Raw genomic sequence first — 14,832 nt, forward strand, 5'->3', positions numbered from 1 at the left:
GTCGCTGTGCGGCGCTGCGCACTCCCTTCCTCTCTATCTCCCGGCCGCTGTGCTTTATGGTCCGTGCAGCCGCGGAGGCCCCGGCCGCTCACAGACGTCTCATCTCACCCGGGACCGTCACCGGGAGCCCACAGCAACAACATGGGGAAGCGGGATAACCGGGTGGTAGGTGCATGGAGGGAATATGTTCTATTATACAGGCTCCTCCGTCACTGCTGCGCTCTGTGTGCGCTGTACCTGTACACACTGTGCGGTTTTATACTCTGATAGAATCTCATCTCTATGATGTGTCGCATGTTATGGCGCCCCCTGTGACCATTGTGTGCAGTGCAGTCTAAATATCTGACAACCAGAACCAGACATGGACGTGCGGACAGAACCCACACACCTGGTGCTGGTATCGGTTGTCATATTGTGACCGCAGTAACGGGGCGACATTTCGGATACCTCTGTATTACATTAAAGGGGTGAGGGATAGCTTAGAGGTGGGACCTCCACCAGTCATGAGGACAGGGGTCTGCTGCCCAAATGAATGGGGTCAGGTGTAGGATGCACAATGTCGATGGTGAGAGTAGCTGAGCACTGCGCTCTGGTATCTCCAGCAGTGTCATAGAGATGTATAGAGCAGCGTGGTCCCATAATATCAGCAACTTGTCCTCAATCCTGCAGATAGGGAATAACTTGCTGTGACTATGACGCTGCTTTAAAGTCTGCGGATAAAGCCCTTGGTAGGAGCTTCCCTTAGAGGGGTAAGTCCCCCTGGCCCCAGCAGACCCTATAACTGGAGAGCTACCATTGGTATGTGACATACATTTAGAAAGGGATTTGCTCAGTAGTCACATGCACGCTGTATCTGTCATCTTCTGCGGGTCCAACGGCACTGCAAGCCCCCCAAGAGCTGGAAGTGGGGTCACTCCGGAAAGGTCGGTGTTCCTTCTATTTTTATGCAAAAGTTGACTCCTGAGGGTCTGTTCTATGTATCAGAAAACAACTATGGATCACACCGTGGGAGGTCCTACATCTGACACCCCCCTTCCATTAGATCAGTGGTGGTCCTTCGTCTGACTCCCCCCAACCATTAGATCAATGGGGGCCTTACATCAGACTCCCCCATCCATTAGATCGAGGAGGTCCTACACCTGACACCCCCATCCATTAGACCAGTGGAGGTCCTACACCTGACACCCCCATCCATTAGACCAGTGGAGGTCCTACACCTGACACCCCCATCCATTAGACCAGTGGAGGTCCTACACCTGACACCCCCATCCATTAGACCAGTGGAGGTCCTACACCTGACACCCCCATCCATTAGACCAGTGGAGGTCCTACACCTGACACCCCCATCCATTAGACCAGTGGAGGTCCTACACCTGACACCCCCATCCATTAGACCAGTGGAGGTCCTACACCTGACACCCCCATCCATTAGACCAGTGGAGGTCCTACACCTGACACCCCCATCCATTAGACCAGTGGAGGTCCTACACCTGACACCCCCATCCATTAGACCAGTGGAGGTCCTACACCTGACACCCCCATCCATTAGACCAGTGGAGGTCCTACACCTGACACCCCCATCCATTAGACCAGTGGAGGTCCTACACCTGACACCCCCATCCATTAGACCAGTGGAGGTCCTACACCTGACACCCCCATCCATTAGACCAGTGGAGGTCCTACACCTGACACCCCCATCCATTAGACCAGTGGAGGTCCTACACCTGACACCCCCATCCATTAGACCAGTGGAGGTCCTACACCTGACACCCCCATCCATTAGACCAGTGGAGGTCCTACACCTGACACCCCCATCCATTAGACCAGTGGAGGTCCTACACCTGACACCCCCATCCATTAGACCAGTGGAGGTCCTACACCTGACACCCCCATCCATTAGACCAGTGGAGGTCCTACACCTGACACCCCCATCCATTAGACCAGTGGAGGTCCTACACCTGACACCCCCATCCATTAGACCAGTGGAGGTCCTATACATGACACCCCCATCCATTAGACCAGTGGAGGTCCTATACATGACACCCCCATCCATTAGACCAGTGGAGGTCCTATACATGACACCCCCATCCATTAGACCAGTGGAGGTCCTATACATGACACCCCCATCCATTAGACCAGTGGAGGTCCTACACCTGACACCCCCATCCATTAGACCAGTGGAGGTCCTATACATGACACCCCCATCCATTAGACCAGTGGAGGTCCTATACATGACACCCCCATCCATTAGACCAGTGGAGGTCCTATACATGACACCCCCATCCATTAGACCAGTGGAGGTCCTATACATGACACCCCCATCCATTAGACCAGTGGAGGTCCTACACATGACACCCCCATCCATTAGAACAGTGGAGGTCCTACACCTGACACCCCCATCCATTAGACCAGCGGGGGTCCTACACCTGACTCCCCCATCAATTAGATCAGCGGGGGTCCTACATCTGATACCCCCATCCATTAGACTAGTGATGGTCCTCCACATGACACCCCCATCTATTGGCTCAGCAGGGGTCCTACACCTGTCACCCCCATCTATTAGACCAGTGGAGATCCTACACATGACACCCCCATCCATTGGCTCAGCAGGGGTCAGTGGGGGGTCCTACATCTGACACCCCCACCAATTAGATTAGTAGGATGTTCTATACCTGACACCCCCATTCATTAGATCAGCTGGATATGCACATTGTATGAAACAAGTAGCAGATGGCGCTGTACACCATGGAGCGGCCATCCTGAAGAGCGGAAGCTTGAACCTGTTCAATTGACTGTAACCTGAGCTCCTGTATTAAGTGCGCTGTCTACTATTTTTGACTCCATCCACTTTGTATTCGGCAGGCGTCAGCTCATAATAAAGACTTATTCTAAAGAAGGGTCATCGGTATAAAAAAACCACATGGAAAAGCCCTTTAAGTAGTGACCATCCTATGGAGAGGGTCCTACTTCAGATCTCCTCCTTCCCTTCAGGGTTTTATACACAGTTCTTCACTTTTTTATTCTTCTTGTTTGTTTGTTTTTCCTATTAGGCCTATATGAACCCTATCGCAATGGCCCGGGCCAAGGGCCCCTCGTCTTCCGGAGGTCCAACCATACAGGATTATCTGAGCAGACCAAGACCTACCTGGTGAGTTTCTATAAAAATCATAGAGATCAATTGGCTGACAAAATAATACATGGACTCGTTGTTCCCGTCCTTCTATGATTTGTATGAATCCTGGAGACTGGTCCCTGTAGATGGTTTTGATACTGATCTATACTTGTGGTAGGTCTATTGTTGGGGGTCTGACACCTGATGCACAGCTAATGTCATAACTTGGATGGAGCATAGTCCTCTGTCTAATGGTAGGGCTGTATAGAACCCCTTGGCATCCTAGGTGCCTGCTTATTAATGTCTTTGTCTCCTGTAGGGAAGAAGTGAAGGAGCAACTGGAGAAGAAGAAGAAAGGATCCCGAGCACTGGCAGAATTTGAAGAAAAGATGAATGAGGTATCTTTTGTGAGGCTAAAGAGAAATAGTCATATCTCTGAGCTGCTGCTCCCAGTGGGTGCCACAGCAGCAGCAAGGGTTGAGAGCTCAGATAGATTCCAGGATTAAAATATTTGGGAAGAAATCTGCTCGAGGTTGTGACATCATACGGCCTTTGTGCAGCTCAATCTTATTAAGGAGACTGGGACTGAGCTGCAGTTCCAAATATAGCCACTCTACAATGTATGGCACTGGTAAAGAGTGTAGAGGCTACAGATATTATTTATACTCTTCCTACCAGGGTGAAGGATTGTAAATCAAGCACACTGACATACTGGTGTGTGCCCCTTCTGGTAGGATCTGCTCTTCTTTAGGCATCTTATTTCCAGTTGTTTAATTTATTTATTTTTTACAAAAATCAGATTTTAAAATTATGCAAATGAGCCTGAGGGGCTACAGGCTCCATAGGTTTTAATGGAGCCTTAAGCCCCTTAGGCTCATTTGGATCATTTTTAAAGACTTTTATTGTTAAAAACAAGGGCATAGGAAGCATAATGAAGAGCGGATCCTGCCAGAGGAGACACACACCAGGGTGCTTGGTTTACAATCCTTCATCCTGGTGGTAGATGCTTCAAAGGTGCTTTAAAAATCTGATCATAGAGGTGATGGGTGTCACATGGCTTCTTTGACTATGTATAGATGGTCCCTCTTATATTGAATGCTCTCTATGTGATAAAGTCCTGCCTTAGATCCTGGTCCTAAACTTATGTCCCTAGAGTGTTTTGCTCATTCTTGTTTGCATGGAGTATTCATTGTTGTTTTTTTTTTTAATATAACTTTATAGAGCTGGAGGAAAGAGCTGGAAAAACACAGAGAGAAAATTATCGGTGATGGATCCTCAAAGAAGAAGGAGGTAAGTTTTTTTGCTCGCTATAAATCACTATTATGTAATGGCTGCTGGGGCTATTTATGGGGATTTACAGAAACGCAAAGTGAAGGGGAGATAAACTTACCCCCGGCTACCTGGAGGATTTGGTGTATGGTCCAAGAACATAAGATTGATGGACTCCTGATTTTTGCAAGTTTTGAATTTTTATAGTTTTTTTTTATTATATATAATTACTTTTACCTGGATTAGTGTACTGGACCTGCTGTGATCGGAACCAAAACTTCTGGGTTGGTTCCAACAACAGGATTTCTGTCTGCTACCTAAATTCTGAGGTAGTTGTATGAAGGTTTGTTTATTAACCCCCAAAGAGGCTGAGCCCTCTCCTTACAGGGTTGGTGTCTGCTGTATTATAGAGCAGACGCCTGCTGTTAACTGCAGTCGGGTTATTGTGGGGGGTTTCTCACTTCATCCGGAGGTGCCAACTGGTGACAACGTCAGAATATATCCCGCAAATACTGACGTTACACAGAAGTATAAAAAGAACTTACAGGGTCAGAATCTGGCAATGGAGAGGAATTTTTAAGATTTTTAAAGGTAACAAAACTTTTCTTTGAGTGCAACCAAAATTATATAAAGGGGACATGTCATCTGGACTGTCCTAAAAAGCCAAAGTAAATGGCGCAGTCAAGGGGAAACCTTGTACGAGTAAATTCTGCAGGGATTTCTTAGTTTCGTCTTCCCAGGTTCCGGGTTTCCTGTTGCAGACATTGTAATGGTTTTAGACCCGGATAGATTCCTGGTGTGAGATTAGAGAGGGAATAGAAGGGGATCTCCTGGGACTCTGTGGGAACAATTCATTGCAATATGAGAGTGGGTAAAGCATGAGAGACTCTACACAGAAATAACCTGTCGCTGTATTTTGCTGCCCATCTAACTTACTTTAACCTTTCCTTTTGTTTCCATAGAAACGGAAGAAGGAAAAGAAGAAACCTGGTGGGGTGAGAAGAGCTTTCATCTCGCTGTTGTTCACTCTTACTGTGTGTATTGTCCTATTACAGGACTCTGTGCTGGACTGGACTAAATATGTAAGCTTAAAGGGGTTGTACCAACTATGCTATCCCTTATCCACAGGATAGGGGATAACTTGCTGATCGGTGGGAGTCTGACTGCTTGGACCCACAGAAATCCAAATAGTGGGGTTCCAGTTCTCACTAATTGACTGATCGGTGAGGAGAGCATGTGTCCTCATGCTTCGTTTATTCAGAAGTTGTCTATGGGAGCGTCACCAGTTTCTGAGCACAGCGCTCTGGTATCTTTGCACTCTCATCCGGCATCTATGAGAGTGAGAGCGATAGTAGAGCGCTGTGCTTAGCAATTTCTGACAATTCAAAGAATAGGGGTTCTGTTCACACTAATGCAGCAGCAGGGAGAGAATGCGTCCTGATTCTTCATTCATCCATTGTCATGGGAGTGTCACGTATTGCTAAACACAGCGCTCTGGTATCTGGGCACACTCATTCACCATCTACGAGAGTGACAGAGATAACAGAGCACTGTGCTCTGCAATTTCTGACACACCCATAGCATTGAACCTCTGTGGCAAGACACATACTCGTCCTGCCACTCCATACATTAGTCAGAGCAGCCATTCCTCATTCTCTGCATTGTCAGGGTCCTATTTTTGTCATCAGTGGGGACACCAGCTGTCCCTCTACAATCCACTTGTGATCCTTTATCCTTCCAATAAATGTTAATATTTGGTACAACCTTCTAAAGAACAGGGAGACTTAGGGCACAAGGCTAACTACATTGACATTAGCAGAAGAGTGGATGGGATTTAACCACAATGCAAAGGTTGAACTCCCTGCTGCAGCGAAATGACTGGTTTCTGCTGCAGCTGGAAACCAGCCTGTGTCTCCACAGCCTAATCGTTTCCACGATTGACTTATTGTTCACCTCTCACTAATATAGATTATCAATATATCTTCTGTGCAGGTCTAACACTGAGCACTCCCATGACTAGCACTGCAGTATTTTTATACCTTGCCATAGCACAGCGCTTCACATTGTATAGTGGCTGTGTGTGGTACTGCAGTGACAGAACTGTGAAAATGCCATGGGACCAGTGGATGTGATGAGACAGGTCTGTAAAGTGAAAGCAGCTCTTACCTGACAGATCATGGGGGGGGGGGGGGTGCAAGTTCTCAGACTGTACTCAGACTAATTGATTATCTATACTAGGTGATAGGTGATTACACAAAGATCCCACAATCCCCACTTGCTTGGCATCAATGGTTCTAATATCTGCCTGATCCTGTTTAATGTGCGTCTCACAAGTTTCAATTTTTTTTTTTTTTTGTCTGTGGTCAAGTTATCCTCCTCATCTTCCTCCACTTCATCGCGTTCTGCTTCTTCCAGCAGTTCTGAGGAATCTGATAATGAGGTGAGTGCACACCAGGGGCTCTACAGGGTGACCTGTTCCCATAAGTTTCGTAATATTGTAAATTAAATATTTGTATATTGTTTATTTTTTTTTTTGCTTATTTCATCAAGACCAAGAAAAAACCTTCAAAAAGAAAAAAGAAGAAGAAACGTTCCCGCAGGACGTCAGACAGCGGCTCCGACTCCGAGAGCAAGGTACGAGACAGAGTGATGTGAGACTCTGGTCATAATGGTGAAAAAATCTTGATTATCATCAAATGTTTAATAAACATTAGAAACAGAAGAATAAGCACGAGACATCCCATGTGATGCACATATAGCAGGTTAGGTACTGGCGGATCCGCTGTGTTAAGTGGTAAACATATAGTGGATATGATGTATACACCAAACTGCTGGTCCATGAGAGTCTAGGGTGTTACTCTGACTCCATTTATGGCCACACAGGACGATATCATTTTGTATTTGTACAGGATAGAGTTTATCCAGTCTGTCTATTCTGTTATGTACCGGATTTTGGGACTATAAAACGATTTTTTTAAGGAAAAAAATCTTGTTAAAGAGTGCCTGCATCTTATAGTCCGAAGGTCAGGAGGATCCAGCACTGACAGTCTTTCCTGAAGATTGGGTGAAGTGCTGACAAAGTGATTCACCCGATCTCTGAGAGAGCAGCTTCTGCACTGGTTCCTCTTGTCCGCATTACGACATGGGAAATATGGCAGGAGCTCGTGACTGATCACGTGCTCACTACAAGGTCCTTATATCATTTCAAGCTGCTTGGGGATGAGGCCTTGAAAGTTGGTAGAAGTTGAGGCTGGGACATGGGTATGAAGAAGATCTGTGTGAGAGAGAGAATGAGTGGATGGTGTAGCCGTGTTGAGTGTATTTGTTTCAGTGAATGGATGTAGCAGTGTAGTGTGTACGTGTTTGCGTATAGCAGTGAAAAGTAAGCGTACACACGTGCGAGCGCATGCATGGTGTGCGGCTCGTACGAGCGTATGTGTGTTTGCGACCAACAGTGAATTTTTTAATTTTCTTTTTGGATGACTAATCACTACACACCACAAGCCGATCTGCAGATCAGGAGAAACACCCCCCCCCCCCCCATCTGCCTTTTAAACTATTTTTCACTTTTGTTTACAAATTGCAAGAGCTCAAAATTTCAAGAAACTGAGACCATTTTCCGGACACGTGGTTTTCAGTTTACTTGTTTGAACTTATCCAGAAGTTATTCATAAATCTTCATCGAATAATCTGACAAGGGCTTCACTTTTGTAGGATTCGGTAAAGAAAAGAAAATCCAGAGATGAACACGAGAAAGAGAAGGTGAGTGAATATTATAGGAGTAGCAGAAAGGGGAACCTGTCCGGGATCTGGGACACCAAACCACCCACAGGCCCTTGTGGACAAATGGTTAAAGGGCACCTACCACCACGAATCTACCTATAAAGGTAGATCGGGTGGTAGGTGGATGTATGGGACGAGCGCAGGCCCGAGGATGCGCGATCTCGGGAACGAGGCCGGAGTTACTGCGCATGCGCAGAACTCCGGCTTCTCGGACGAGGGCGCGCAGCTGTCAGGAGCTGCGCGCCGAAGATCACAGGGTAGGCGGGGGAAAGCGGCTACTGGGGCGTGGAGTAGCCGCGCCGTGTAGCCTCGTGTCCGGCTACTCCACGCCCCGGTAGCCGCTTAATAAAATTTACATATTAGGGCAATAAAGTTTATGCTACGCTAGCGGGGACGTGAGGATTAACTCTAAAAAGGGCTATCCTCACGTCCCATACATCCACCTACCACCCGATCTACCTTTATAGGTAGATTCGTGGTGGTAGGTTCCCTTTAAGTATTGTGTTATCTGGGGCCACTATATTAAGCACCAGCTGGTATGATCCTGCAGGTAGTGTTAGGTATTGTCCCAGGAGAGATGTGTAATTATGCCTTTGTGTATCTTGTTAGTATGAGCAGGACTGTGATATATGTATTTATATTCCAGGATTGTAGCTGGACTTAATTCCCTCATTGTTGCAATATTTAACCAGAAGCCTTCTTTTGCTTTGACTTGCAGCACAATGGAGGGACCCTGAGATCTGACACAGGAATGCACCAAGTCCAGTTACAATGTACGATAACAAAGATCTCTAGGGACAATGCATTACATTGGCTACAGCTTTGTACAGTCAAAAACTATAAAAAAAACTATCTAACTACAGATATCCTTTAAAGATCAACATCCATCCTGATAAACCAGGGATATTACTCATAGATCCAGGCACCGTGACTGCGGTAATCTTCGAATATATGTTATCCATGGCCTCCGTCTTTCTCAAAATATGCGAAGGGCTGTGGGGGTATTACCAGAGACCCTCCGTGCTGCAGCTTCACAGGTTGTTATGAGCATAGGCCCCCCCACCACCACCCCAGAGAGTGCTGATGCTTCCTCTGCTGCAGTGAAATTACATCAGAAGTGCAGGGAAGACAGTGTAACAGCCTGTGCAGTTACAGCACGGAGGGTTTCTGGTAACACCCCCATAACCCTTCTGGCTCATTTGCATGATTTTAGAAGGAAGGAGGCCATGGATAACAAACACAATAAGATGACCACAGTCACGGTGCCGGGATCTATGAGTAACTGCCCCTGGTTTATCGTGATGAATTTTGATGGTAGATTTCCTTTAAGGCCATATGTGTGCGTCTCCGTGTTTGCGTGGGTTTCCTCCGGATCCTCCGGTTTCCTCCCACACTCCAAAACATACTAGTAGGTTGTTTAGATTGTGAGTCCCATGGGGACAGGGACCAATTCGTCATGCATTGTGCAGCGCTACGTAATCTGTGTGCACTATATAAATAAATTATTATTAATTTTATTTTATATTTTGTAACATAAAGGATGAGAAGAGCGTGAGCAGGAAAAGACGACATCCGGATAGTGAGGATCAGAGATACTCGTCATCTGACTCCTCATCCGGATCTGAGTCAGAAGAAGACGTAAGTGTGCGCTGCCATGTCAGACAGTATTCCCTGTATATTCAGGATATTTAATACATTGGGAAAACAACTAAGAACTTACATTGTTCCTGCTTTTTCAGGCATATGGGAAAAAGAAAAGAAGCAACGAAGAGAAAGCTGTAAGTATCTGAGGTGTCTGACGGATATCGTCAACTGGGGTTTCACTTACCGTATGTGAAATCTTACAAGATTATGTATAAAAAAAATTCTCAAAAGTCATGTGAAAATGAGCTGAGAAGAGTCTTATTTTACATGAGATGAGTCATGTTTAGAGGCTACAGGGGGAGAGTCACTTCAGATGCCCCTATATCCAGTTCTTTAACATCTAGAAACATGCTGCCGGTGCCGAATAAAAGATATGAATCTCATCAAGTCGGGCTTTTGGTTCAGTGAGCTACATACCCAGAGATATGGGCAGTTAAAGTTATAGAGTCACAGAACCACCAGACGGATGTGATCTAAAAGATAAGATCATTTTCCTTACTAGGAAACCAAAAGCAAAGCATGTTTCTAGGTGCCATAGAACTCAAAACAGCTTTGATTGCAGTAACACTCAGCCTTCAGCCTCTAAAAGTGACTCTTCTCTGCTAATTTTCACATTTATTTTTTTTATAGTTGAACGGGTCAGATTTCACAAGAGAGTAAATTACAGAAAACACATTTCATCCTCTACCAGAGGGAGGCTGGTAGTTTTGTGGGGTAGAAGCTGGTGACTGTTTCACTTAAAGGAAACCTACCACTTGTAGTGGCAGGTTTCCGATGAAAATACCGGGCACCAGCTCAGGGTGAGCTCAGGGTGAGCTGGTGCCGGAGCTTATTTTAGTTAGTGTTTTATAACGCGGTATCGCGGTTTAAAACACTTTTTAAACGTTATAGCCGGCGCAGGCAGGTACGCGCTCGACGCTTACCGTGCGCGCGGCTACATAGGAAGTGAATGAGAGCCGTGTGCACGGTAAGCGCCGAGCGCGTACCTGCCTGCGCCGGCTATAACGTTTAAAAAGTGTTTTAAACCGCGATACCGCGTTATAAAACACTAACTAAAATAAGCTCCGGCACCAGCTCACCCTGAGCTGGTGCCCGGTATTTTCATCGGAAACCTGCCACTACAAGTGGTAGGTTTCCTTTAAAGGAAATCTTCCATCAGAATTCATCCTGATAAACCAGGGACGCTTATGCATAGAAACAGGCACCATGACTGTGTGACTTATATTTGTTATCCATGGCCTCCTCCTTTCTAAAATCAACTTTTATAGTTATGCCAAGGAGTGTGAAGGGCTCCTGGGGGTGTTACCAGATCACTCTGTGCTGCAGCTTCACAAGCTGTTTCGCCTATCCCCCCCCCCCCCCCTTGCTCCCTCAGTACTCCGCCCACCCTCTCAGCACACAATGGGCGGGTGGGGGAAAGTACCTACTGCACTATGTAACATCCGGTAAACTACAGCATGGAGGGGCACTGGTACCACCCCCCACCCCCCTTAGAGCTATTCTTATTCATTGGCATAATTTTTAAAGTTGATTTTTAGAAGGAAGGGGACTGTGGATAACAAATATAAGAGTCCAGTATGTATGAGTAAGGGTCATCCATTGTATGAATCGACTTGGTGATGAAGGTGGCACACTAGCGGGCACTGCCACCAGTCACATGACCTTCCCAATGAGTGACCATTACTATACCATGTATCATGTTGTGATTGATAAGGAGTGAAGGGACCTTGAAAATCATTCAAAATGCTGTGGTGTCTTCCAGCAGCTGATCATGGGGTACCCCTATTAGTCCCACAAAACCCCCTTTTAGCTGCTTGTGCCCCGCCTGTTTCCCACGTAGTCGCCCTAACGGTCCTATCCTGTCCCTCCTATCACAGTATAAAGCCAAGAAGAAGAAGAAGAAGAAGCACAAGAAACACGGCAAGAAGAAGAAAAAGAGATCTCACGCCTCCGGCTCCGATACTGAATGACCCCCGCACATGTACAGTGACTGACCCCCGCACATGTACAGTGACTGACCCCCGCACATGTACAGTGACCGCCCAAACTCATCCACGTTCCTGTTATTAGATCTTCTGGACTTTTTCATAGAATATCTGGGGGTCCCGTAGTTAATGCTGCCTGGGATCCTGTAATCTAGAATGCAGGGGGATGGAGAAGAACAATAACTGGTACCATATACACAAAGCAATATTGTCTCACAATCCCACTACATGTGTCAGACGCTGTGGGTTATAATTGGGTGTCAGGTAGGTGTTATCTCAGTCAGTATGTATTACAGGGCACATTATAGACCCCCCCCCACTACGAGCTATTGCTACCAGTGGGGCTCAGTAGTTCCAGATACGCACATAACGGAGGGTGAGGAGCAATGTAATGGTCTCTACTACACAGTCTTTACTTCTACAGAAGGGACCTGCAGGCCGCTACATGCTATTTGTCATACAGCAGAACTGCAGGTTAACCCTTTGCTTTTTTTTTTTGTCTTGTTTGGGTTGTACCATGTAAGACTTTTAACAGAGAAATGTCTGATCATGGAGGATTACACCTGCAGAGATAAGGCCGGGCTGTCCTGGAAGTCACTATAGGAGATCACATGGGGACTTAAAGGGGTTTTCCCCACGAAGAAAAGTTAGGCCCTATCCACGGGATGGGGCCTAACTAGCTGATCAGTGGGGGGTCTCTGTGCTGAGACCCCCGCAGATCGCGAAAACGTCCGACGGACGCCTCGTCTCTCCGTCAGATTAATGTAGGAGACGCCCGTGCATGACCATTCTGCTCCATTAATCTCTATGGAGCTGACAGAGATGGGTGAGTGCTGTGCTCAGCAATTTCCGTTGGCTCCATAGAGATTAATGGCGCAAAACGGTCATGCACGGGCGTCTCCTACATTAATCTGACGGAGAAACAACGGACTCCTCGTTTTCGTGATCTGTGGGTGTCTCGGCACTGAGACCCCCACTGACCAGCAAGTTAGGCCCTATCCCGTGGATAGACCCTAACTGTTCTTCGTGGGAAAACCCCTTTTAAGGTTTCTTAATGTTACTGATTGCAGGGGGTCCCAGCAGTCTAGCCCCCAGTAATCAGACTTGTGTGACAAAACCCTGTTAAACTCGGGACAGAGATGTTATTGGTGGAGCCTATAAAAGGCTCTCTATGATTTTGATGACCATTGAGATGGGTTGTGGGGACGGAAACATAGAAGCAAGCTTTTTTTTTTGCTTTTTTTTTTTTTAAGGCGGCCCCCCACGTTCTACACAATGGGCCACATTTACTAATAGTACGGCAGAGGGCGCCAGATCGGAGCCCGGTCTTCATGAAACTGCAGGTGCCCAAAGTTTTTTTTTTTCTCTCTGGTGCACTCAGATCAAGGGGTGCAACAAATTTATGTTAGATTTACGGCATAAATGTGGCGGCTGGTGTGAATACTGCGTATTGCAGGCGCTACACAATACTAGCACAAACACATCATACATACACATACTTACACATGTATAGCTTAATAAATGTGGCCCAATGTGGGGAGGTGGAAGCTGGTTGCTTCATCCACTGTGAAATGATTGGGAGCTCAACTGCAGTACCACAGCATGGCCACTACATGGTGGATGGCGCTTTCTGCTACTGGCTGATTCCACTGTGTAACTCCTACTGACAGAACAGATGATAATCCCAAAACCCCCTTAAAGTGTATGTATAGGTAGGTTATTTATGATCATTCTACAGTCCAGTCAGTGCTGATGTGTCATGCGCCTCATGCTGGGAAACACTTAAGTAATAATAGGAATTCCTTATAAGAAGATCATGGTCCGAAGCCCAACATGACTGCAGTGACCCATCCTTCATAGTGAGGTTACTCCTGCTTTTTACATGTTCTCGGTTGATATTTTCATTAGATGATGTAATATATGACTGTCACATAGGACATTATGTGGAGGAACAGTGACCAGAAACCATCGTACAGGTTAGATCTTCCTCTGAGTAGCCTGCACTGTGTGGGCAATCGTCAGCTTACAGAGGCCAACACTGAGTGTGATTATGGTGTTAAAGGGGATGTCTACGGTAGATAAATTATTTTTATTCACTATTGGGAAACTATATCCAGACTCTGCACTGGATAGCAGTTCCAGGAGTGTCCTTGGGTAAGAAAGTATATATGGAAAAGGGCCAGAAAGAGAATTCTCTGTACCCTATATAGTGGTGAGACTGGAGTACTATAGCTCTGCCGATTTATACAGAGGACTGATCCATTTACATCTGGCTCTGTCCCCTGTATAGTGGTCACACTGGGGTACTGCAGATATACTGCTATACATTGGAACATTCCATCTACTTCTGGCTCTGTCTCCTTTATAGTGGTGATGCTTGAGTACTGAAGTTTTGCTGCTATACATTGGACTGATCGACTTACTTCTGGCTCTGTCCCCTGTATAGTGGTGGTGCTAGAGTACTGCAGTTCTGCCTCTACACAGTGGAGTGATCTATTTACTTCTGGCTCTGTCCCCTGTATAGCTTCTGGCACTAGAGGCAAAGCCAGTACAACAAATTTTTGCAGTTGATGTTGGACCCAAATGGATCTAATACTTATGACCTACCTTAGGGATGGGTTATCAGTATCAAAATTTGCCTGGGGTTCAGAAAAGCCCTTTAATTTCTCTTGCTGTCACTGCCAGGTGTCCACACAGCTCACAACTCATCACTTACCCTCCGTAGTAACATGCAATCTCTTTTGAACTTTAGTTTGAGGTCAGCAGGATGACGTTAGAAGTGGCTTGATGTCACTGTTATATTTTTGGCCATACATCTGACCCCATCAGTAGTGAATCTCAGTTTTACCTCCTCCCCGGGGGGGTCGTTATGGAAATCATTAGCGTGTATAAAGCTATGTTTGTTTTGTATTATTTTTTATATATATATATATATTAATATTTAACGGCTTCATATTGAAGCTGAGCTGCTTAGATTTCGGTACCAGACCCGTTCAGAAACTTGTCTTGTTTTATGAAAGTGAATTATGAATCTAAATA

General features: G+C 46.1%; 1 protein-coding gene across 1 annotated transcript; it reads left to right on the forward strand.

Annotated features, from left to right (window-relative positions):
- FAM133B (family with sequence similarity 133 member B) lies at positions 1-12,667 on the forward strand. The gene is made up of 11 exons (XM_072154319.1): positions 1-165; positions 3,051-3,148; positions 3,432-3,510; positions 4,334-4,402; positions 5,344-5,376; positions 6,750-6,821; positions 6,932-7,015; positions 8,096-8,143; positions 9,704-9,802; positions 9,904-9,942; positions 11,686-12,667. The coding sequence occupies exons 1-11, from the start codon at positions 142-144 to the stop codon at positions 11,776-11,778; spliced, it is 738 nt and encodes a 245-aa protein (XP_072010420.1). The 5' UTR covers positions 1-141; the 3' UTR covers positions 11,779-12,667.
- The last annotated feature ends 2,165 nt before the right edge of the window (positions 12,668-14,832 follow it).

The sequence above is a fragment of the Engystomops pustulosus genome, chromosome 5, assembly GCF_040894005.1.
Source record: "Engystomops pustulosus chromosome 5, aEngPut4.maternal, whole genome shotgun sequence".
In the NCBI taxonomy this organism is placed as follows: Eukaryota; Metazoa; Chordata; class Amphibia; order Anura; family Leptodactylidae; genus Engystomops; species Engystomops pustulosus.

What these genes read in the sequence shown, in the direction of transcription:
- FAM133B (XM_072154319.1), top strand. Translation starts at nt 142, where the DNA reads ATGGGGAAGCGGGATAACCGGGTG. An exon ending in AGCAGACCAAGACCTACCTG is followed by an intron (nt 3,149 to 3,431) that starts GTGAGTTTCTAT and finishes TGTCTCCTGTAG; the next exon opens with GGAAGAAGTGAAGGAGCAAC. An exon ending in GAAGCAACGAAGAGAAAGCT is followed by an intron (nt 9,943 to 11,685) that starts GTAAGTATCTGA and finishes CTCCTATCACAG; the next exon opens with TATAAAGCCAAGAAGAAGAA.